Source organism: Bicyclus anynana, chromosome 17 (assembly GCF_947172395.1).
Source record: "Bicyclus anynana chromosome 17, ilBicAnyn1.1, whole genome shotgun sequence".
Taxonomy (NCBI): Eukaryota; Metazoa; Arthropoda; class Insecta; order Lepidoptera; family Nymphalidae; genus Bicyclus; species Bicyclus anynana.
The window spans coordinates 13,504,008-13,530,369 of NC_069099.1; the positions used below are offsets into that span (position 1 = coordinate 13,504,008).

At 37.2% G+C, this 26,362-nt stretch overlaps 2 protein-coding genes across 2 annotated transcripts in view; one reads left to right on the forward strand and one right to left on the reverse strand.

Moving 5' to 3' along the window:
• LOC112046372 (uncharacterized) overlaps positions 1 to 3,333 on the forward strand; it is a 65,409-nt gene extending 62,076 nt beyond the window's left edge. Inside the window, exon 17 of the mRNA XM_024083003.2 lies at positions 586 to 3,333. Coding sequence (XP_023938771.2) covers positions 586 to 696 — 111 coding nt within the window. The 3' untranslated portion in view covers positions 697 to 3,333. The remainder of the gene's footprint in view (positions 1 to 585) is intronic.
• Positions 3,326 to 25,905, reverse strand: LOC112046366 (aldehyde dehydrogenase, mitochondrial). Its single transcript, XM_024082995.2, has 11 exons — positions 25,608 to 25,905; positions 21,230 to 21,378; positions 15,232 to 15,328; positions 11,203 to 11,371; positions 9,862 to 10,010; positions 9,509 to 9,611; positions 9,030 to 9,206; positions 8,519 to 8,637; positions 7,634 to 7,798; positions 4,885 to 5,019; positions 3,326 to 4,351 (listed from the first exon to the last, which is right to left on the reverse strand). The coding sequence occupies exons 1-11, from the start codon at positions 25,719 to 25,721 to the stop codon at positions 4,181 to 4,183; spliced, it is 1,548 nt and encodes a 515-aa protein (XP_023938763.2). The 5' UTR covers positions 25,722 to 25,905; the 3' UTR covers positions 3,326 to 4,180.
• Between the last annotated feature and the right edge of the window lie 457 nt (positions 25,906 to 26,362).

Here is a 26,362-nt window from a genome sequence, read left to right on the forward strand (position 1 = left end):
ATGTTTTCCTTCACCGTTGGAGACACGTGATATTTAATTTCTTAAAATGCACACAACTGAAAAGTTTGAGGTGCATGCCCCAGACCGGATTCGAACCCACACCCTCCGGAATTGGAGGCAGAGGTCATATCCACTGGGCTATCACGTCTGTTTGTAGCGTTGTTGTCAACATTGTAGCATTGGGGCACTCGTAGCCACAGTTACATGAAAATTGTGTTGTCGCCAAATATTTTGGTGCACACGGGACCACATATACCAAACTTGTGATGTTGCATAAAAGGTATTGACGGTGAACCTCATTTTAATATAATTGGAGACAAGAACCAAATCTGATGTAATATTTTTTAACTTTTAGTCTAAACAACATACATTGTACCTACGGTACATAAAATCGATGATCACTGTCATTCACACGTCTCACAGAACTGACAGAAGATTATATGATAACTTGTCAAACAGTTGCTCCCCTTTTAGCATTGGGAACGACTTTTGTGCGTCGTTTTTTTGAAACTTTTACTTTTAAACTGATCAGTATTTGTGATATTAGTATTTTAGTATGTTATATTGTCAATTTTCTTTCTTTAGATAGAGGAAGACATAGCTAACAACCTGTCTTCGCTCACATGCGGCTGTCTCGAGAAGATATCCGAGGAGAACCTCTCCGTCATAAACGAGGATACAACTGACGACTACTGATGCTGTTGATTCAGAGACTATTAGATGATAATTCACAATCACAAGTGATCAAGTAGGTACAATAACTGTATTACGAGAAAATTGTACATACTTGAAGATTTCTAATACATAGGTGTGATTGGCTTGAATCGATCGATCTTGTAAACAAATTTTCATCTTATTAACTTGGCTCTCTTTGTAGCTTCAATTCGGCATCCGAAATTGGAAAAGCTCTCTTTGTAGCTTCAAATCGGCATCCAAAATCGGAAAGGCTCTCTTGGTAGCTTCAAATCGGTGTCTAAAAGTGGAAAGGTTCTCTTTGTAGTTTCAAATCAGCGCGCAAAATTTTACTTTATCCGCTAGTGAAGAAATGTAATTTGAACTCGAACATTCACAATGGGAATGTTCTTAAATTTTTCTTGCATATAATTTCCTACTATTTCACACACTTTAATGAGATGGAAAGTTGTGTGTTTCGTCCTGCTGCTTTATGTACTTGCTTCTCATGTCGTTTAATCCCTCGCTGTGTTCAGGATTCTATTTTTCAATACCAGAAATTTTCGCTGACATAACAATTGCAGGAGACAATAAGTTTTCAGTCTAACTGAAAATTTGGCAACCAAAAGTTGGACACGTAGAAGCAAAGCTTCTCGAACTTTCGAAATATCGGCATTTCTTTTAAAATATTTTTAAAATACATATATAAATTACTAAACCGGCAGGATCCGAACTAGCTTAACACAGAAATCTATTTTGACTTGTCTAGTCCAAAGTGATTTTTGACTTGATTGTTTTTGATTCAAGTCCATTTCATGCTTATGTATTTTCTGTTACAATATTCTTTTTTCTAATAATAGTTATATTTCGGCATTAGATGCTGATTCCGTGGCTGGCCGTCCACTGTTTAAGTACAAAGAATTATTAAAAGAATCTTTTGAATCATGTTATTGAATCACAGTGGCATTTATGGCCGATAATTTCTTTAAGAGTGTGTGTCAATCGTTCGCATTTATTTTTTCGTATCACTCTAGTAATTTTCAGACTGCTTCCTCAGACCAATTACCTTCTATTGGACTTGTATCGCACTCAAATTCATCAACAAAATTGTCTGTCGTTCACACATGGAAAATATTTAACACCAATATATGACCATCCTTACACTACACACAACTATAAATTTTAAATCGTAATACACCCACGTGTAATTTTAACACAATGAAAGTGATTCTAGTCGCAGTATAAACACGTTGGATCGTGATCATATATGTTTGACCAGGGGCTGCCATCCTATCAGCCGTATCATATATATGGGGCCCCCGGACTACAGAGCCCCTTACATGTGAAAACAAAAATTAGTAAAATGTAATAATCCACAATCTCCTTTTCCCCTGGTTGAAAGTTGGAATCATCCTACTCAGGTTATGTCACTGTCATATTTACCTACTTTAAGGCAGCATTTTTGTTTCTTTTGTGTGAAATCTTTACCCTTCATTTGGGCTCCCCAACTAATTTTGAAACAGAACCCCTTCAAGGCACGCTTTTGACAGATGGTTAACGTCTAGCGAGGCAGCCTCCCTAGCCAAGTGGCATGTCGATTCTCTTTCTACGAAAACTAGAAAAATGTATGGGAATGACAGATCTTGATCACGTGACCTGTCGATAGCAAATGTCATTCCCATACATTTTTCTAGTTTCTAGAGAATCGACATACCACTTGGCTAGGGGGGCTGGTCCAGGTCCTATAGTAATTGGTCTGAGCCTATATGCGATGCGCGCCACAGATCTCTCGCCATAACTAATACCGTCCATTACGTTGTTGGCATTTAGGAAACCCAAAGATATTTTACGTTTTTTTATAGGTTTTCTATTAAGGATTTTTTTTCACATTTTAATCCTATATATAATTTTTTTTTGTAAAACCTAGTGAAAGGCTATGTGATGTTAGATTAAGTAGCACAAAACATTCCACTGTTGTGATTTTAGATTAGTTTTTCACCATTTTATTTATATTGTACTTTTCACTGTTTATTTTATCTGTATTAAATCGGTTTTAGACGGTCCATTATATAGCACCATAATGATTAAGACTGGACGTTCACTTAATAATTGATCTTACAATCTGAAACATACGTAGTTTCAGATTGTAAGATTTAATATTGTAAAATATAACGTACTTTTTGTTTTTGTGAATTTGGCGAAATTAGTACCACAGATGTAGCGACTGATTTTTTAGACATAAACAGAGTACAATTTGACGAATGCGTCAATATTATTGAAATTCGTATCTTTGTTTTTTTGATCTCAAAAAATCGGTCACCGATTGTCGGACGTCTCATACTGATATACCTCAATATTTAACTTTTGGTGCTGAATTAATTGGAGATAATTTAATATGTTCGTGTTTAAAAAAAATCTACTTTATTTGAACCGTCTAATTCCTCTTTTTTTGTATCTTTAATTTCTTGTACTATTTAAAATTCATCTTTTGTATGCGCCAAAGGATAGTTTCATATAATCTTTACACACTGTTTTCTAAAATAGAAATTTTAAAAAGATCTAATTATTTATAGAAACTATTTAAAGAGAATTGTTACTCAGGTGTGTAGTTGATTTTAGAAGTGATTTGTTAAAAAGAAATAATAAAACTTCGTTACTGATTACAATTGTTTTATTTCTTACATGCTATTTTTACTTCTTGGAAATAATAACTATAGTTTTCAAATGGCAACAGAAGATATTTACATAAAATGCGTAAAACAGCCTCAAAATATTTTCTTACAAAACACCATTTAGTCATAGACTACAGGAAAAATAATAGACGGAATTATCTTTGAACACACTTGTTTGAACAAGTGAAGATGCTTTTAATCCTATCTAATATAGCATTGATATTAGATCTAAAAGTATAAGTCTATTTTTCGTTTCTATTAATTGACATGTGTATATAAACATTCAAAAACTACATGTATTGATGGAAAATAATTTAGTGAATATTGCGTCCATATTCAATGGAATGCACAGTTTGATAATTTTGCCACTGTTTTGTCAAATTTCATTTTTAATGAAAAATATTTTAATAAAAATAAGGTACAATGTAAAAGTGATACAGCTAGGGTAGTAAATTCGACTGTAAACTTCAAAACTCATATAAATACCTAAAAATCACAGACTAAAGAAAAAATATAGGTAACTTATATATTTATACAAGTATGTTACAAAAGCGTAAGCTGCATATTTTTTATAAATTCTGTGTATTGAATGTTATATTTTACAGGCAAATTGCACAGAGTCCAAACACCTGCGTAACAAATGGATATGACAACAGAAGGTAGCGAGAAATTGTGAAAAAAATAATCTAAAAATCGCACCAGCTCCTCACGTCATCATACCCACCCGTACCGTATTTACCAATGACTTATTTGTGTGGTTTGTAAGTCAGTCTATGTTTTTCGTTTAGTCTGTGATAACAAGGAATAGTTCCATTTGTGCAAAGCTCAAAGGGAAGTTACGAGTTCTTCTCAGTGACTCTGACCACCACCGCCTTGACCTCGGTGTAGTTCTTGATGCCGTAGGGCCCGTTCTCGCGCCCGATGCCCGACTGCTTGAAGCCGCCGAACGGCACCTGGTTGCCGAACACGTTGTAGTCATTCACCCACACCGTGCCCGCTCGGAGACCCTGCGTTTGTATTAACGGTTGGATAACTTCAAAAACAAAAACAAATTTTTAATCGGTTATAACAGGGATTCTCAAAGTTTCGGCTCCACGAACCCCTGCTAAAATTTCCAAGTGACAGTGAACCCCTTACTAACTAATGGGGGGGGGAAAACAAAACCCCCCCCCCCCCCAAGGCAAAAAATAATTTGACTGTTGAAGAAAATAAGGTATTCTTTTATTTAGATAAAATGTATCACGTAAAGTACCAAAAGTCTTTGTTTTGTTGTGATGGGTGTGCTTGTTTTTTGTCGCAAATTGATTCAATGTTAGGAGTAATTTTGGACAATTTTAACCGTAATTCTGATTTGGTATCAGTTACGTAAATCTTGTCGCGAATCCCCTGCCGTCGAATGGCGAACCCCACTTTGAGAAACCTTGGGTTATATAATCAAATCATTGGTCCATCGGTCGATCAATGGACGCACTGCGGTCTAAGCAGCTTCTGTATTTGCATGGTCCACCTTGGACGCAGACGGACGCTACGGTAGACGCACCTGTATGACGTAGTTGGCGCGGTCGATGTCCTTTGTGAAGACTGCGGCGGCGAGACCGTACTCCGAGCTATTGGCGCGCTCCAGCAACTCGTCCATCTGAGAGAACTTCAGGATCGTCTGCACGGGACCGAAAATCTGAAATATTTACATGTCATTTTATTACTATAGCTTGTGGCAATGGACAGGCCACATAGTTCGAAGAGCCGATGGACGTTGGGGTCCTAAGATGCTGGAGTGTTGAACCCTCCACTAGGTGGACCGAGGATATCAAGCGGGTTGCAGGGAACCGCTTTATGCTTGCGGCTCGAGACTGTTGTGCTTGGAGGTCCATGCAAGAGGCATATGTCCAGCAGTGGACATCTATCGGCTGGTACTATACTACAGCCATAGTTAGATGTGCACGCATCATCAGAATTAACACTGATGATCACGAGTTTCCTCTCAGGAGAGTGGTTAGTCCACCACGCTGGCCCAATGCGGATCGGCAGACTTCATTCAAGTAGAGAAATAAAAAAAATCTCTGGTATGCAGAGATCACGATGTTTTTCCTTCACCGTTTGAGACACGTGATAACTAATTTAATTACTACTTACTACCTCACCTACTTTTTAACCGACTTCCAAAAAAGGAGGAGGTTCTACGTTCGACTGTATGTATGTTTTTTTTTTTTTTTTTTTATGTATGTCCAGCGATAATTCCTTCATTTGTGGACCGATTTTGAAAATTCTTTTTTTGTTTTGAAGGGTTTGATTCCAGGGTGGTCCCATTTTTTTCATGTCAGGATCTGATGATGGCATCCTGGAGAAATCGAGGAGAACTTTCGAAAATTGTAGGGACGGCTAGTGCGTTTGTTAGTGTTTCCATAAGATATTTTAAACCACTACAATTTTATGAAGGTCTGGAGTTGGTCTGATGATGGAGCCAAAACACAGACGATGGAACTCGTCAACGATTTACAGTAGCTACCTTGTGTTTGGACTTGATAAATTTGTATTGATGAGAGCTTTCCACCTAGATGGGTTGTGACTGTATTAGGGGTCTGGTGATGAAGACGAAAGATAGTTAAGGGAACTCCTCGACGGTTCACAGTAGCTACCTTGTGTTTTGACTTGATAATTTTGTATTGATGAGAACTTTCCACCTGGATAGGTTGTGACTGTATTAGGGGTCTGGTGATGAAGACGAAGGATAGTTAAGGGAACTCCTCGACGGTTCACAGTAGCTATCTTGTGTTTGGACTTGATTTAATTTTATATTGATGAGAACTATCCAACCATATGGATTGTGACTGCATAGGGGGTCTGGTGATGAAGACGGAGGACAGTCACCTTTCACGTTTTTCTGAATATTCATATTACGTGTAGATAAAGGGGGAGTAAAATTTTGTATATGAGTTAAGGTAGTATTTTTATTAAAATTGGGATTGTAGGACTTAGATACTTATCATAAGAAAATAACGTTTCAACTAATTGCTCATTAATTTTTGTTTACACTCAGTTAGGTGTGCTATCATTAAAAATTAAAAAATAAAAATTTTAATAAAAAAAATTCAACCGACTTCTAACTCAAAAATTAACCTTAACTAAAAAGCAAAAAATAACATCTTACCTATGTGCTACCTTCTGATCAGTTTGAAGGCGGTGCCAATCTAGTGTAATGTTTTAATTAAAGCCGTTTCTGAAAGAACCACAGAAATTTTGTAATTTAAACGGCTTAAATTAAAATATCACTGGCTTGGCACCGCCTTCAAACTGATCAGAAGGTAGCACATAGGTAAGATGTTATTTTTTGCTTTTTAGTTTAGGTTAATTTTTGAGTTGGAAGTCGGTTGAATTTTTTTTATTAAAATTTTTATTTTTTAATTTTTAATGATAGCACACCTAACTGAGTGTAAACAAAAATTAATGAGCAATTAGTTGAAACGTTATTTTCTTATGATAAGTATCTAAGTCCTACAATCCCAATTTTAATAAAAATACTACCTTAACTCATATACAAAATTTACTCCCCCTTTATCTACACGTAATATGAATTTATTAAAATTTTATTAATTACTAACGAATTACTTATTTGTTCCTTTTGCCGTGAAGACCCTCGGGCCATAAAGTGTCAGTGCCCAAAAATTTCTCCGAATTATTTCACCGCGATTCAACTGGTTACAAAAGGGCTGACTCATTTGTGCAAAGGATCAACCTGGCTGTTTAACGCGGAAATGCAGCCAGTATTCTAGCACCCAAGATTTGTATGGTAATTAAGTGCAGTTAGCAAAATTTTATTAAAAAAGTATATAAATTTCTTATTATGAGTTTATATATATTTAAATTATTATTACCGACCGTGACAGGTACGTACAGCTTGGCAAAAAAGAGTAGAAATTAATAGAGGCGCCACTATTTTTTATTATTGGCGAATATGGAAACACGAATAAACTTATCCAAACGTAACATAACAACTTATCTTTCAAAGCAGGCGTGTGCCTCTACGGATTGTCTTAATCATCTTGTGCCACAATAATATTAGTTCACTGCCAAGAATTTTCCACAACCTATTAATTTTGTAAATAATTACGAGACTTTCGACAGCACAGAGATAATTTTCCACAATATATTAATTTTGTAAATAATCACGAGTCTTTTGATAACATAGACACTAACAAGTTGAACAGTGTTGTAAGAGGAAATAAAAATTAGTTCCGTTTCTACACTTTTTTGCCAAGCTGTAAATAACCGTTTTAGCACGAGTACCTCACCTCAGTTCTCGCGATCTCCATATCGTCCTTGACGTCGGCGAACACCGTGGGCTGCACGAAGTAGCCCTCCTTGCCGTGGCGCGCGCCGCCCGTCATCAGCTTGGCGCCTTGCTGCTTGCCTGTCTCGATCAGACCCAGGATCTTCTCGTGCTGTTCTCCGTCGATCTGACAATTTGTGAATCATCACTATTTTATCAGCCTATTTAAACGGGCCATTACAGAGCCTAGATACTCTATTCACTAGTTTGCTCTATTAAAATTAACAACCTATTAAAATGAACATCATAACAACCGCAACAACCGCATTTTCGTATTCCATACCCATTGTTAACGAAAATTACGTCATCGCAATGGCAACTGTGCAATAACCCGTCAGCTCTTTCCTCCGCAAAGTTTCCTCTATACGTTATGGCTAGCATTCGTCCAATGCTACGCTAAAGTTGTGTTTGCCTACCACCTAAAAGCGACTACAAAACCCTTCCAGGTCCTCTAGAACCGATTCATGTGGCCACGGACGCCCTGTGGGTGAAACGCTCTTAGAGATCCATCCTTCCATTTTCTGCTTCAACTTTCACGGCTTCACACCCCATAAGGCAACACTTCTGTATCCCAAACCTCAGTGATGCCTTTCCCATTTATCGGTCCCATTAACCCTTTAAGGCACTCGACCTTTTTAGTGCACATCTCGACGCGGCCCTCGCGCGAGATGGAAGACTTCTACAGATTTATTAGTGACTCACCCAAGAGCTCCCAGCGATTGACAGATTAAGGAACCTATGGTATGGCACTTAGACAAACAGAAAAAAAAGTTATCCTCTCCATACAAATCAGCGAACAAGTCTATCAGTGTCATGTACCAAACAAAGTATGTGTAACAAAGCTCACCTGCGGGCCCTGCTCGGTGTCGGGGCGGAAGGGGTCTCCCACCACACGCCGCGCCGCGCGCGCCGCTGACATCTCCACGAATTTGTCGTATATCTTGTCCTCCACGAACGTTCGCGAGCCTGAGGAAAGATTTATACTCGTTTAGGGTTGGATTATTTGAATAACAATCGATATTTTGTAAGAAATTGCGATATAATTTTATGCAGGGTATTTTCTAATTGTGAAAGTTAAGCTCCTTTATCACCAGGAGTTAAGGCAAGCGCAGAAGCATCTCCTGAGATGATGAGGAGCAAAAGAAGAGACGGAGAGAACCACTCTCTAAGGGTGTCTACTCTGAAACTCTGGCAGATCGGAAAGGGTTTTTTAGCCTGAGAGTATCAATCCTGACGCAATCGTGAGCGTAGTTGGAGTCCACCGAGGTGACTTTAATAAACGGGGACCTCGTCTTCGCCAGCGAGTTTTATGCAGGGGGATGTTGCATTGGATCAACTCGCCCTTTGTTGTCACTTACCGGCGCAGCAGCACTGGCCCATGTTGTAGAACAGCGCCATGTGCGACTGCTCCACGGCGTAGGGCAGGTCGCAGTCCGCGAACACCACGTTGGGCGACTTGCCACCCAGCTCTAGAGTGATACGTTTCACGGTGCCCGCCGCGTTGCGTTGGATCAACTTGCCGACGTCAGTTGAACCTGCAATTATCGTTGGACACCTATTGATGTTTCTAAAAAAGTTCGTATAATAGACTCTACCTACGAAATCCGGAGAACTCTAAGTACAATTTGAAAGTACGGTTTCCCGATTTCCGAAAGGATTAATACTACTGGCTACAATCCATATGCTGCGAAAATTTATACAGAAGACTGTAGTATAACCCTTTGAGGACTAAAAAAGCCTTTTCATGTCTTTACGCGATGGAAACTTGGACTTTGCTGAAGTCACCGTAGTGATGCCGAATTGAAAGATAGAAGATACAAATGAAAACGATTCGCACCAGTGAAGGCGACCTTGTCGACGTCGGGATGGTCGACGATAGCTGCGCCGGCGTCCCCGAAGCCTGCCACGACGTTCACCACGCCCGCTGGGAAGCCAGCTTCCTGCAATACGGTATTTTACTCTGTGAGAAACAATAGTTGGTATGTTTGAAGGCACTACGTGTTCAAATTGAAAAATTCTTTATGTGTATAGTCCATTTATCGAGAAAGGCTATGTGCTCTGTAATATCACGCTACGACAATAGGAGCGAAGCAACAATGATGATGTGGCACGCAAGGAGGTTCCTTTTGAGAGCGTCCAAAAATAATCGCGGGGCATAGCTCCAGCTGAGGAAGGTATGTACAGACACACCTTGACGAGCTGCGCGATGTACAGTGCGGTGAGCGGCGTCTGCTCGGCGGGCTTCAGCACCAGCGTGTTGCCGGCAGCCAACGCAGGGCCCAGCTTCCACGCCGCCATCAGTAGGGGGAAGTTCCATGGGATTATCTGACCGCACACACCTATAAAAAAACATTAAAATTCATTATTAGCGGGTATGAGAAATCTGATCAGGAAAGTATTATATCGACTCTAGGAGATCCTGGCTAACAACTCAGGTGAATCACTCCTGAATTCGCTTAGGTTTTGTCTAGTAGTAGATATCAGCAGAGGGAAGTTCCAATGCCAGACCATCATCAGAATTCTGAATATAAAACGCTATAATAGTCGTTCAGCAGGCAAAGAACTAGTACCTAAAGCACTAGGAGTATCTATATAGACACCTATTTTTCAAAATTTTGGAATTATGAAAGTTTTGACCGTGGTTACAAATCCAACTACAAATGTTGTTTATTAGAAAAGAGGGTGCCAATTACTTATTTTAACCATGAATAACCCTTTTTCGGAGTTCCCCTAAACAGTAAACTAATCGAAAAGTCTGGAGGACGAATGACGACAATTGTCCAGCGTGAGGGGATAGAGTCTTTGATTTGGTTGATTAACCGAGGATCAATTTATTAAGGATTCAAAAAGATATCTTTGTGTTGAACATATGCAAACAAATCTTCAATCGTCCTACCATCTTATACTGCGTCATCATCTAACATCTCAGACCAATTATAGAAGGACTTGTATCGCACAAAATTGTCTGTCATTTTCTGAGGAAAACGAGCTTAGATTTGGTATACATCTTATACTAAACTAGACGTTTTTGCCCGTTTTTTACACAATTCAATTACACAAAAAGGTATTTTTACGGAGCTATTTAACCGACGGACACGATTACAACTATTTAACATCGATTCTATAGAGACAGTTTTTATAATCGCATTAGATCGTTAATCATATACTTTGACAGAAAAGTAACGTCTAGCGAGGCAGGTCCTATACAATAATTGGTCTGAGTCTAACATTAACTAACAAGCGCTAACTGTTGCACGCCTCATATGCGAGTACTTGAGGTTGTGTTGTGTTACACTTATCGCCTTGCCTTTTGACATTCAAACATGGACACAGAGTTGCCCAATGTGCCTAAAGGCCACGCCATACTATGCTCTTCGCGCCCTCTCTGTTTACATACTGCGATCAAAAACTGAAAGAAATAGCATGAGATAGCATGTCTGCCACCTTTCCTCGCTACTTCTCACGCCAATCGTGCAGGCAGCAGGCCCATAGGTAGCACTCGTAGGTAGGTATCTACTTCAAAAGACTTACCGACAGGTTCATGTCTGGTATAGGCGAAGTATTTCCCGTCAGTGGGCAGCACTTTGCCGTGGTTCTTGTCGGCCCAGCCCGCGTAGTACCGCAGGTTCTTGATCACAGAGGCAACGTCTCCGTAGTACGACGCCAGGTATGGTTTGCCATTGTCCAGTGTCTCTAGACTCTGAGGATATGAAAAAGTGTCTCTGCTGAAAATATTTAATATTTGATATTTGACAGCCTCCGTGGCGCAGTGGTAAGCACGTGGATTTACAAGACGGAGGTCCTGGGTTCGATACCCGGCTGGGCCGATTGAGGTTTTCTTAATTGGTCCAGATCTGGCTAGTGGGAGGCTTCGGCCGTGGCTAGTTACTACGCTATTGGCAAAGACGTACCGCCAAGCGACCTAGCGTTCCGGTAGAAACCAAAAGGATGTGGATTTTCACCGTCCTAACAAGAGTTAGTCCGCTTCCATCTTAGATTGCATCATCACTTACCATCAAGTGAGATTGTAGTCGAGGACTAAGATGCAAAGAATTAAAAAAAAAAATGTATCCATGCCTTTTTAGGGTATTCCATAGTCAACGAACCCTTATAGTTTCGTCATATCCGTCTGTCCGTCCGTCCGCGATTTAGCACGAAGACTGTTACTACTAGTAAACTGTAAATTAGCATGAGTATGTAGGTACTGTAGGAAATAGTAGTCTGAGACGGATATAAAATCGCTCAATCTCGTGTTAGCTCGTGCCGACGCTAGGTGGCGCGACTTGTTTCTTGAAAGAGTAGGGGGTTAGAGAGGGGTAGCGATCGGTTGGCGGGAACGACTTGCGATATAATATTTTAGGGTCAATAAAGTGGTTTTTACTCGTTTATATTATAGTGTGGGGTTTCGTTGTATAGGTCTTTGAAAGATATAAGGGGTCCTTCTTCTACCAGAGTTTGCCTATAATCGCATCTGAAGGTAAGGGAAGATTCAGCTGATGAAACGCGTTTGCCTACAGAAGGCACAATAACTGTAGCCAGGGGCGTACCGCTGTATCAGCCATATCAATGATACGGGGCCTCCCGAATACAGGGGCCCCTTATGTGTGAAAGCAAAAATTATTTATACCTATTAAGTATCATTGTATGAGTTATCTTTTGTTGATAGCGCTCCTTCCCAATGTCATAAATCTACGTCATCAATTTGATCAAAAAGTTAGATAGGTAGGATAAAAAGTCGATAACTTGTTACCAACTGATATACTGAGATTCTTAATGAAAGATTATTAGAAAATTCTCAATAGCGATGTAATTAATGCTTATATCTAATCTAATTGAAGGAAAAATCGTGAAAATGCACACTCTAAATGTTTATTTTTTTTTTACAAACACAGCAGATAAATTCTCGTGTAAAATAAACATGGAAACAGACTATTGTCATATTGTTGTCAGCGGATTCATAATGGTCGCAATTTTCTACACTGCTAACCGGCGGCGCCGGCGTATGTAGCCAAGTATCGCGCCGTATGTTTACAAATGTTATCAAGGTCACGATTGTTATCTCGAGTTCACGTAACGCGGCGCATGCATGCTACACCAGTACCACAGAATACATAACAGATAAACTACTTATATACATGACGAAAATTGCGATCGCGTCTAGGGTTGAAACAAAATTTGTAGACTTGGGGACGCCTGCGAATAACAGTGGAATTCATATAAGTCCACCCTTACACCTTGTTAATCCGGCCCTGTCGTAAATTCGGTACTTTGCGGATGTCTTCTGACTAGAAACTACTTCCCTGTCAAATTATATATTTTTACGTCAAGCTGTTTTCGTCATGAGTTTTTAATAATAAGTAATAATAATAATAATAATAAACATTTCTTCAGCCATAAAAAAAAACATAACATAAATAAGAAAAATATAACATGAGAATTAAATTAATGCTAACTTAATACTAAGGCTTCTACTTTAAATATTTTCCTACTATTTGTTTTCCCCTTTGATTATATAATCAAATATTTAAAAAAAAATTTAAGTCAACAAATGCGACTCCAACATTAGCATTATACAAAGAGCGCAAAATTACATATTGAACTCGCCGTGGTTTCTACGGATAACAGAAATTCACGAACATCTAGAAATGCCAACAGTAAAAGAAGAAATAAAAACATCAAGTACAAAGCCAGACTCAGAAACCATCCGAATCACCTGGCTGTACAGTTAACTATACCACAGACGATTCAACGCTTGAAAAGACGGCAAAGATTGAAAGCCTTAAATAACATTTACATGGAGCTGCTTCCACTGGGGAAGATTGCTTTTAACCGCCAAATTTACTTACAACACCTCTGCTCATAGTCTGTCGACTGATCGCATGAGGATAATAGAACAAAAAAAAAAGTCAACAAAGGCAACCCTATCTCAAATTATCACAGTACCCGTAATAACAAAATGACAACGCAAGTTCCACTCGTGCTTACCGCAACTTTGAATAGGTATTATTACTCGAACGTTTAGGACACTGGCAAAGTAATCAAAAGTAATTCCAGGACTGTTAGACTAAATTATCTAAATAGGAACTCTATTTACATTAAATAGTAAAATATAGCATTATAATATAAGGTCTATTACGTGAGATCTTGTTGTAAAATTGTCATCAAACTATTTCAACGCCCAAGGTTTTCTCCCTCATAGGAGAGGATATGGAGCTCGAACCCATCGGCATCATCATTATCAACCCATATTTGGCTCACTGCTGAGCTCGAGTCTCCCCCCAGAATGAGAGGGGTAGGTCTATTGGGAATAGACCACCACGCAGGCCCAATGCGGATTGGCAGACTTCACACGCAGAGAATTAAGAAAATTCTCTGGTATGCAGGTTTCCTTACGATGTTTTTCCTTCACCGTTCGAGACGAGAGATATTTTATTTCTTAAAATGAATACAACTGAAAAGTTGGAGGTGCATGCCCCGGATCGGATTTGAACACACATCCTCCGGAATGTGGCAGAGGTCATATCCACTGAGCTATCACGGCTATTGAAACCCATCACGCCGCTCCAATGCAGGTTGGCGGGGTAAAGTAGCTATTTCCAATACCTAAAAGATTTCCGTTATATTGTACACATCATCTTGATATTTGGGAACATTGCGCGCTAAAAATCTCTAAATTCCGTAATTTAGTTCTCTCGATTCAGTTGACGGTTCAACGTTCTGCCTCATTGGTTCAGTACGGTTACATACCATGAGGTCCTGAATTCGAATCATCGGTTTGGTAATAAAATATATAATTTTTCTTCTTTCCAAGAAAGAAGTGAATGTCGCAAGACACCCCCATGACTCTTATGGTCGTTTAACTGACTGCTACAATAATGACTTAAGAACACTTAATTACACATATTATAAGGCGCAAAGTCACTCAGCGGGCGACGGAGCGAGTTATGCTTGGAGTTTCTCTGTGTGATCGAATCAGAAATGAGAAGATCCGCAGACGAACGAAGTCACTGACATAGCTCAGCGATTCGCGAAACTGAAGTGGCAGACCAGTTAAGTCGAAGATCCTATGGACGTTGGGGTCTCAAGGTGCTGGAATAGCGATCCCGCACCGGAAAGCACAGTGTTGGTCGACTAGGTGGACCGAGGACATCAAGCGGGTTGCAGGGAGCCGCTGCGTGCTGGCGGCTCGAGACCGTGATGTTTGGAAGTGCAAGAGACCCATGTCCAGAAGTGGACGTCTATCGGCTGATAATGATGAGGTACATAAATATGTTCAATAGGTACTCACAGGTATGGGTATGTCTATATGTAAGAATTAACAGGTTTTGTAGCTAGGGTGAAACCAAATCTATACTAATATTATAAAGCTGAAGAGTTTGTTTGTTTGATTGAACGCGCTAATCTCAGGAACTACTGGTCCGATTTGAAAAATTCTTTCAGGGTTAGATAGCCCATTTATCGAGGAAGGCTATAGGCTATATTTTATCCCGGTATTCCTACGGGAACGGGAACCACGCGGGTGAAACCGCGCGGCGTCTGCTAGTCTAACGATAAACTTACAGCCAAGTAAGCGCGGTCCCTCTCGATAAGGTCTGCCAGTTTGTTGATAAGATAGCCGCGCTGCGATGCATCCATTGTCCTCCACGGTGACCCCAATCTGTTGGAAATGGTTTGCTGATTTATACTAACGTTATAAAGCTGAAATCTTTTAACCGACACTTCAAAAGTCGGTTAAAAAGGAAGAGGTTCTCCGGAAAGTTCAGGAAGTTGACCGGTATTTTTTTTATGTATGTAGTATGTACATCGATTACTCGAAGACGGACCAATATCGAAAATTCTTTTTTTGTTTTAAACGGTATACTCCCCATTTGGTCCCATTGTCATGTCAAGATCTGATGATGGAAACTTGGAGAAATCGAAGGGAACTTTCAAAAGTTATATGGATGACTAGTGTGGTCGTAAAAGTTTCCATTTAGTATTTTAAAGCACTACAATTTTATGAAGGTTTGGAATCGATTTGATGATGAAGCCATAATACAGATGAGGGAACTCCTTAACGATTTACAGCAATTATCTTGTGTTTGGGCTTGATTAATTTGTAGATGATGATGATGATTGATTGATGAGAACTTTCCACCTAGATGGGTTGTGATTGTCATTAGGGGTCTGGTGATAAAGACCAAGGTAATTAAGGGAACTCCTTAACGGTAAATACAGTGCTAGCTAGCTAAACACAAGGTAGCTATACCTTGTGTTTGGGCTATTTTTATTTGGGCTTGTGTATATTTAGGTGCGATACACAAGTATTTGGTCTGAGAGTAAAGGTCAACACGGCGCTAAGATAAGTAAACAATTAAAAAATAATCCGACTGAGCTTATAGGCCTAGGCGCATAGTTAGTGGGTTAGTGACCTTTCGATCATTTGTTTTGTGTTTTGTATGATATGAAAAAGTTCTTCGACTGCTTTTATGCCTGCCAAATCCACTCCCTTATGTTTCGTAGCCAGCCCCTGTAGCAAAGTGGCACGTCGATTCTCTTTCTACGATCGCTAACGCTACGAAACCAGAAAAATGTACCTATGGGACTGGGCATTTGCTATCGACTGGTCACGTGATCAAGATATGTCATTCCCAAAAAAAAGGGGTAGGTAATCTGTGGATCTACGGAACCAATTTTGAAAATTCATTGCGTTTTTTGCGTATTTCCACGGAACGCGAACTACGCGGGGCGTCTGTTAGCTTTGTATGTTTTTATAATTTGCACGCTCGCAAAACAAGCAAAACAGTGAGCAAATATAAGATATTGTCAATTGTCATCCTCTTGACACGTTTTACACAAAAAGAATTATTATTGAATTAATTTTGTATTATTACACGGCATAATTATTGACTTAACAATCAGCATGACATATAATAATACTCATTATTACCAACTTATAAATCTCAATAGGACTTGATTTAATTACTTCACAATGTTTTTTTAATAGATAAAAATAGGTGCCTACCAAGAGTTGTATTTTTAAAATAACAGTCATTAAATATTATTAAAGTCAGTGTTACAGCCAAGGACTTTTGTTATCTATTATTAATATTGTAAAGCTGAAGAGTTTGTTTGTTTGCTTGAACGCGCTAATCTCAGGAACTACTGGTCCGATTTGAAAAATTATTTCAGTGTTAGATAGCTCATTTACCGAGGAATATAGGCTATATATTATCTCCGTATTTTTACGGAAACGGGAACCACGCGGGTGAAACCACGCGGCGTCAGCTAGTCCATCGGTATTCTTGTTACAGCTCGTGCGGATTAACTTGACACCTCGAGATCGATTCTTGTTCTTTATACTCGTCGATGTAATATTAAAAAAAATATATATACTTAAACAATACACATCACTATCTAGCCCCAAAGTAAGCATACAGAGTAGCTTGTGTTATGGGTACTAAGATAGTTGATATTATAATATTCATATACATTTATATACTACATATAAATACTTATATAATGTATAAATACACACAGACACTGGAAAACACCCATGCTCATTACATAAATATTTTCCAGTTGTGGGAATCGAACCCACGACCGTGGATGCAGAAAGCAGGGTCACTACCCACTGCGCCACGCGGCCGTCAATATTGGCATATAACAAGTTATAATACAATTTGAACTTTATTTTAATGGGATGCCAAAAATAAAATGTCAAAAACAACGACGTTGCCATGGAAACGAGCGATGTCCCATCGCCTTAACCTCAGAATACAGAAAACCACCAGAAGCCACGTTTAGATGTCATTCTATAGTGCGCAGTGTGTCCAAAAATTGTACACAACAGCCTGCACTCGTCGCAATTCTCACCCGCGTAATGTTGCTAGTACATGAGGCTGTTAAATTTTTCCCTATTTTGTGGTAAAAATTTATAATGTTAAAAGGAAAACAATAAGTGTACAGTTCATCACATTAAATGTTAACTTGTATGGTAAATAATAAAAACAGTGGGACCGGTTTTCTAGTGATTGCTAAGAGTCAGCAAGAAAATGAACTCTAAAAAATTTAAGACAAGGACAAATAAATAATAGATATAATAAGACGGTTATTATAAAACTTATCAACTAACAAACTAAAGAAATACATATTTACAATAATAATTTTATATATTCCATATAATTATATTTTATTATTATTATAAATATGTATTTCAATCGCGTGCACAGTTATTATTATCTCGTCTTATTTCTCTAATTTTTATGTCTCTTAAAATTCAAGTATAAATAAGGCCATTTAAATGGTTTAATATCTTTTAAGAATGTGTTTTGAAGATAAAAATATTTTATTTAATCCTCTTGCTCAAACAAACAAGCAAACAAGTAGGTACACAAACAAACAAAAGACCAAACAAGCACACGAAAACAAACAAATGTGCAAACAAACACACAAACAGACAAGAACGAACGAACTTATTATAATATAGCACGCCATTGTTATTTGTAAAATTTTAAAGCTTTAAGATTATTTTACACTTTCTTTATCTGCGCTGATTACCACAATTTTATTTCAACTTAATTGCCGGAACCTATGCCTACCTATTTAGTTGATTAATATTTTACATAAATAATAAATCCTTGAATTGAAATTAAAAGTAGGGAAAATCAAAACAATTACATTGGCAACACTTACAAAATGAAGTCATCGGTTTCTATGACAACTAAATTCACGTAAAAATTATTCATTATTTTAACATAAGAATATTTATTTGTGCTACTTACACGTGAAATGTGATCCTATTCAGTTTTTTTTTTTTTACCAACGGCATTTTTACACGAAGGAATAGCACAAGACGGCTTAATTTAATTAAATTTGTCACCTGTATAGCACGTCAAACAACACGACAAACACAGAGTGAGTAATCGTAAAATGTGTAGTTTAAATGGCTTCACTTCTTTGCGCTATCACTCCTTCTGGTGGTTTTCTGTATTCTGAGGCCTTAACTATACAGAATGCAGGGGCTGGCTCGAATGATGTTTGTACTGTGATTGTTTGGTTGTGTTTGGTAGCTAGGTGTCAAGTTAATGCGCACGAGTTATATTTCAATAGCTGACTCTACTTTATAAGAAATTCTGTTTTATAAATCTCGCGGGAACAATGGAATTTTTTGTGATAAAAAGTATACCGTAAGTAAATCAACCGTCAGTAAAGAGCGGTGATAGCACAGTGGATATGACCTCTGCCTCCAACTCCGGAGTGTGTCGGTTCGAATCCGGCCCGGGGCATGCACCAACTTTTCAATTGTGTGCATTTTAAGAAATTATATATCACGTGTCTCAAACGGTGAAGGAAAACATCGTAAGGAAACCTGCATACCAGAGAATTTTCTTAATTCTCTGCGTGTGTAAAGTCTGCCAATCCACATTGGGCCAGCGTGGTGGACTATTGGCCTAACCCCTCTCATTCTGATAGGAGACTCGAGCTCAGCAGTGAACCGAAGGGTTGATAATGATGATGATGATGGAAGTATAGATAACCTAATATTCGCATACAAATCTATGTTTAGGGAAAACTGTAGTATGTTTATATTATTGTATTGGTACTAGCTGTGTAGGTATGTATGCAAACTAAAAATAGACCAGATACTAGAACGTGTATGGTCTATTTTAAATGTGCATACCTACCTACTTACGAGGACATCTACCGAGTTTAGCATCGCAAAATTGTATTGTAATTTGTATATCTATAATTTTTTTTTTATATAATCAATCTGATATAATAATAATAATAAATAAGACATCAATCTGATAGCAGCGATTTAATTTCCTAAAATACTTAGCTATTAAATTGATATGATAAGCGATATGTTATTAGCTAGCCGACGCCAAGCCGTTTCACCTGCGTGGTTCCTTTTTAAATACGGGGATATAATATAACCTATAGCACTCTGGGATAGTGTTCCTGGGATGTTGGAATGTGTTTCTCAACAGTATGAAATGGATATAAATGGAAATTGGATTTTGATTTTCAAGGTGATTCAGTGAGAAAGTAACATAGGATATTATTATTTTTTTCTCAGATTTCCGGATTTTGTAATTATTAATTAATTTATAAACCAAAAAATACAAAATTTATTGTATTGATTTAGGTAAACAAATGGTACCTAACTATTGAAAGAAAACAACGTTTGAAAAAGACTTCTAGTCTCAGTATAATAACTTGATTCCATACAATAACTTTTTATAATTAAGCACCTACATTTTTTACAATTCATTATTATGTATTAACTATGGTTAATACAAAACCTTAGATATTGGATAGATTGATTTTCTTCTACAATATTTAATAGGTCCCGACTGTTTTTATAATTGCTTTCTACACCTTCTGGACTGAGCTTGTATTTTTTCTTTTCAGTTTTTTTATGGTTTTTTTATTTGATTAATTAATTTATTTATTATGATTTATAATAATGATAATATTACATAAATTAATAATAATGATAAAACACAACCTGTTCTATTATAATAATATTACGTAAAAATGTATGCTTTCTTCATTATTATTTTTCATTTATACTACTAGACTAGAATACATACTGAGTATTTGTTGGAAGTAAGAAAAGTTAAACATTTTATAGTTTTTGACGCCTCCGTGGCGCAGTGGTGTGCGCGGTGGATTTACAAGACGAAGGTCCTGGGCTTTGGGTTCGATCTGGATGGAATGGGTCCAGGTCTGGCTGGTGGGAGGCTACGGCCGTGGTAGCAAAATTATCGATATTGGTTCAGTAGATATAAGAAATTACCCTCTACAACCTCACAAAGTTTACCTCTTAATTCTCGAGAAAATTCCGTGGTTAAATTAAAGCTTAAGACATTGACAAAAAACGTGGCTTTCTAGTGGTAGAATATTTTTCAAAATCTACCCACAAACTTTCATCATCATCATCATTATCAACCCATATTCGGCTCACTGCTGAGCTCGAGTTTCCTTTCAGAATGAGAGATTTAGAACCTACGGCCTCCGGAATTGGAGGCAGAAGTCATTTCTATTTCGCTGGCAAGGCTCTACCACAAACTACCTTTTTATAATATTAGTAGGTAGACAGAAGTATAGATAACTAAAGAAGTAAAGATATTTACCTACTTACTGTAACTGTTACAAAGTACAGAGAGCCTAGTGGCAGTTTGATACTGTTACTATCGCGTTAACGTAAACGCGAATTTCTAAGGAATTAAAACAGTGCCATCTAGTGGCACTACTGCACAACTGTTTCAATTCCATATTATATCGCGTTTACGTTAACGCGATAGTAACAGTATGAAAATATTGAAAACTCCCACTGGACACACAGATAAGTATTAGAAGTATAGGTATTAATTGATTATGAAACACGGCTAAAACTCACGTGATATTAGGTCGGAGTATGCCCGACTAGTTTCGAACCCATACGGGGCCCTTAGTCATGAGCTGGTTCTTGCAAGAACTCAATTAATATGAATAACTCTAATTGTTAAATTCTAAAGTATAGATATTCTTTGTAACTGTTATTGTAAGGAAGTAAATGAAATGGTCTCACTTGAATGCATCTTTGGCCGCCTTCACGGCTTTGTCGATGTCCGCTTTGCCTGCTTGTTGAACTTCCGCGATGACTTTCCCGTTGGTCGGGTTCTCTGTCTTGAACGTTCTGCCGTCACTGGACTTTAGCCATTCGTTGTTGATGAATAACTGTTAGAAAAAATATACCGGTTTATTTACAAATAATCCAAATAAAGATAATAAAAATCGGTCCATGCGTCTTTGAGTAATCGGTGTACATACATAAAAAAAAAAAAAAATACCGACCGAATTGAGAGCCTCCTCCTTTTTGAAGTCGGTTAAAAACTTAGTTATTTTAGAATCCAAAAGAGCACGCCTGAGTAATATCGTAATTATGTTTGAGTACCTATGGTTACGTACTCGCTTTATCATATTCTGTGGTTTCTATACTTTTTATTACTGCCCTCATCCTTAAGCGCCCCCTTATTTCACCCCCTTCTATATTTATTTTAGGGACATTAAGTACCTCGTCGTCATCAACCCATATTCGGCTCACTGCTGAGCTCGAGTCTCCTCTCAGAATGAGAGGGGTAACGCCAATAGTCCACCACGCTGGCCCCATGCGGATTGGCAAACTTCACACACTCAGAGAATGAAGATAATTCTCTGATATGCAGGTTTCTTCACGATGTTTTCCTTCGCCGATTGAGACACGTGATAGGTATTTAATTTCTTAAAATGCACACAACTGAAAAGTTGGAGGTGCATCCCCCCAACCGGATCCGGACCCACACCCTCCGGAATCGGAGGCAGAGGTCATATCCACTGGGCTATCACTGCTCTTAAGTACCTATCACCACCTTTTTCGTAGTATTTTCTCAGATTGTGCCAAGATTCATTTAAATTCATTCATTTTGGAGTGATTCGTTTTAAAAAAAATGTCGTTTTTAATTTTCTAGCGTTTTTTAACAGATTAGGTAGCTATTACCTAGTGTGATGATGTTAAGATGAAAAATTTAATATTCTAAAACAAGCAATATACTTACTTTTATTGCTTGTTTTAGAATATTAAATTTTTATACACAACACATACATTACAAATAAAAATAATAATAAAAAATAAGTAGGTACAATGCATTTGTTCAGTCCATTTATGCTTTTCTGAGTTTAAACTGTAAACAGTGGTCTAACTCTTAAACTTATTTACTTAGTTTTGTAAATAATAAGAAAAAACTTTTACAGTAACTATTATTAGGTTACAAGGTACATTGGGCGCACAGTAGTGCTAATGCCAAGCTTTCGTTATTATTGACAATGAATTGAAATAGTACATAAAATTTAAAATCTTCCATTCTCGATTAGGTACATTTAATACATACAGTATGTATTTAGTACATACATATATACAATACAATAAATGCTGAAATGGTTGTCACTCTTTGCGTTTATGAATATAGTTGTTACCCTACCTTTTTCTAGTTAGAAAAAATATAGCGGTTTATTTACAAAGAATCCAAATAAAGATAATAAGTAGGTACAAACTTAGTTATTTTAGAATCCAAAAGAGCTCGCCTGAGTAATATCGTAATAACTTTTGAGTACCTATGATTTCGTACACGCATTATCTATTCTGTGGTTTCTATACTTTTTATTACTGCCCTCATCCTTAAGCGCCCCCTTATTTTACCCCCTTCTATATTTATTTTAGGGACATGAAGTACCACCTTTTTCGTAGTATTTTCTCAGATTGTGCCAAGATTCATTTATATTCAGTATTATAGTTTATAGTATAGTATACAATAAACGCTGAAATGGTTGTCACTGCTTTTTGCGTTTATGAATATAGTTGTTACCCTACCTTTTTCTAGTTGTTGTGGATAACGCTACGAAATGCTTAATTTGACAGATTAGGACATACGTAACTACATTACCTATTGGTTTCTATTTTAATTTTGTTAAGTATATTAAATATAATATTAATATTATCCAAACTCATAAAGATAAATACCTACTTGAAATATAGATATAATTTTTCATTAACTCAGTCCACTATCGAGGAGGAGGTACTATTTTTGCCTACATAGCAATAGCAGATAATAACTAAGTAATAGTTCTTTGTCATGTTCAAAGCCAAGATTTTTCTTTAATATTGTGTATTCTCTTACCAGACCATCTTTTCGTCGTTTCAGTTGCTATTTACGTACCTATCTCTCTATGTGTGAAAAATATTTTGTTTGAAATGTAATAGCAAATAAATATAGACATCATTATATATAATAATTTATTTATTTTGCTATTATCCGCAAAAAGCCGACTAACCCATGCGACAACGATTGCACGTTGTAGAGTCAACATCTGCTAAGGATGCTCCGGTTTCGGGGTGAAACGTACGTAGAGAGTATTTCGTCGGACCTGGGTGACGTTGTCGCATGGGTTCGTCGGCTTTTCGCAGATAATAGCAAAATAAATAAATCATTATATAATCATGATAAACTTCCGCAAAGTAACGCCTGCTTCTATCCAATATAGACATCATTCACAAAAATTGGATATCTGAATGATCCTATGCAAAAAATCTTATCGCTTTCTTCAAATGAAAACGCTCCTATTATATCAGCCACTGACGATCAAGTAATCCGACAAGTTTTATCGGCTTTCAAGCCGTTAACAGGCTTGTAAGCTTACTTGATCGTCAGTAGCTGTCATAAGCGTGTTTAACATAAGCGAAATATTATTATATTATGCGTCTATCTATATGAGCCAGACCTGAACTAGGTAGGTAGGTATCTGGCAAATGTTTTAGTACCTTTTATCCAAATTAATCTTGTAGAGTTTAGTATCGTCGTCATCAACCCATATTCGGCTCACTGCTGAGCTCGAGTCGCCTCTCAGAATGAGAGGGGTTAGGCCAATAGTCCACCTCGCTGGCCCAATGCGAATTGGCAGACTTCACACACGCAGAGAATGAAGACAATTCTCTGGTATGCAGGTTTCCTCACGATGTTTTCCTTCACCGATTGAGACACGTGATATTTAATTTCTTAAAATGCACACAACTGAAAAGTTGGAGGTGCATGCCCCGGACCGGATTCGAACCCACGCCCTCCGGAATCGGAGGCAGAGGTCATATCCACTGGGCTATCACTGCTCTTAGAGCGCTTTTCGAGTTTAGTATAAGACATTTAAAATAATTAATTCAAATAATTTTATTAATGAAACGGCAATCAAGGAATGTTTTTCGCGCAAAGTGTATTGCGAGATAAGATAATGAACATAAACTTATGACGATAGTGTCTGTGTGATGGGAAAAATTGCAAACATGCAGTTGCAAATAAAAGGTCGTTGGTTGCAAATAGCAAGTTAGTGTAAACATGTACAGGCAAATTCAATACTACTCTAGGAATTGGAGCTGGATTCCTTACTGGGCGAGAACTTGTTCTGTTGGTAGTGGTAAATATTCACTCGAATAACAAGTTTTTTGTTTAATCTGGATAACTATACGGAAAAGCATTCATTTATTAATGAAGCAAAACAAATATATACTGGGATGATTAAAAGTTTCACATTTCTTTACGTTTTATTCACTAATATGATATTAATATTTTCAATTCTGGTTCAGTCTTTAACTTCAATCGAGAGTTTGGGATTATACAAGTAGTTTAAACAATTAAGAAATAACCCATTCATCTACTTACTGCAGGATAACAAAATAATTCTTGCAAAGTACTTATTATATCATCGTAATATAAAAAGAAAAAAAAAATCTATTAAAAAAAAATTGTATTACTAATTTGTATGAAATAAATAAAAGACTTTATTATTATTATTATTACTTAATATCATATCAATCAATCAATCAATTTATTTATTTACAGATATCTAGGTAATAACTTAAATAAACGCCCGAGAAATTTTTTAAAAGTTTCTGTATTATTATGTTCAGAAAAGCAAATTGACTTGGTTATGGGCTATATAATATAGACTAATCTACCCATTTTAAGCTGGCTTGGTGTAAAACTGAAGCTAATCAAATCAAAATGACAATAAAAAACCTAGATAATTGGCATAACAATAGGTGGCCATAATTAACATTACATACGGCTGTTTATGATACTCGTATAGCCGGCTATAGTATTATAGTTGAATAGGTAGATTCGTGGGCGAATTGAAACACGCCTTGACCTTGAATCCATTCATTGATTATACGTACAACGTACAAACAACAAAAATATCCAGCGATCTGCGTTAACATTTATATAATAATATACTCCAAAGGAAAACGATATTATCACATAGACGCGTGAAATAATGACAAAAGAAAATTCAATAAAATTTTCATTCAGTTTAGAAAGTTTACTTTACAAGTACAATACTTATAAAAAAAAAAAAATATTCTTATTTAAAAATTGTGAACTTACCCCTGTGTATAAAATTTCAGGGTTCGTATGCGGTGCCGGTGCGGCTGCAGTTGCGAATTTAGCTTTTTGAGTTTGTACAGCTTTACTTAAATTTCGTAACATTTTTATTTTCATAGATAAATTATTCACTATTTATTTATTTAATATTCGAGAAACAGAACTACGCTACCACACTACTGTGCACTATTTTTTGTATTGGATCACTAACGTCAAATGAAATGAAAGTATTGGTTTTAGTTTGGACTTGGACCGGCACTGGCTACTGATAACGCAGCGGCTATTAATACTTTGAGTTTTGACTCTGACAGCAGCCTGAGCCTGACACGTTGAGAAAAAAGATTAATTTCAAGTAAGTGCGAGTGAGTCAAAATAACAATAAAGATAGTGAAACGGTCGATTCCTATTGGTATGTTATATACATAGTGTTCCAACATGGGAGTTTTCCTCCTAAATTTGTGGGTAAAAAAAGTAGTTTCCAAATTAGTGTCTTTATATTTTTAGTGGTACTTTTGGTACGAAATTCTTTTATGCATCTCACATTAGAAAGAACTGGCAACACTTTTTGTGTTATATATTAAATACAAAAAAAGCGTTAAACACACACGTACATTGTTGATGTAGTTTTAATTATTTTTAAACCCTTTTCATTTTTCTTACTATACCAATTTCATACAAAATCTATACCTGGGCATTGCGTGAATTGAGAACTAAAGATTCTGAAATACAAAATTTTAAAAAATATGGCCATTTTGAAA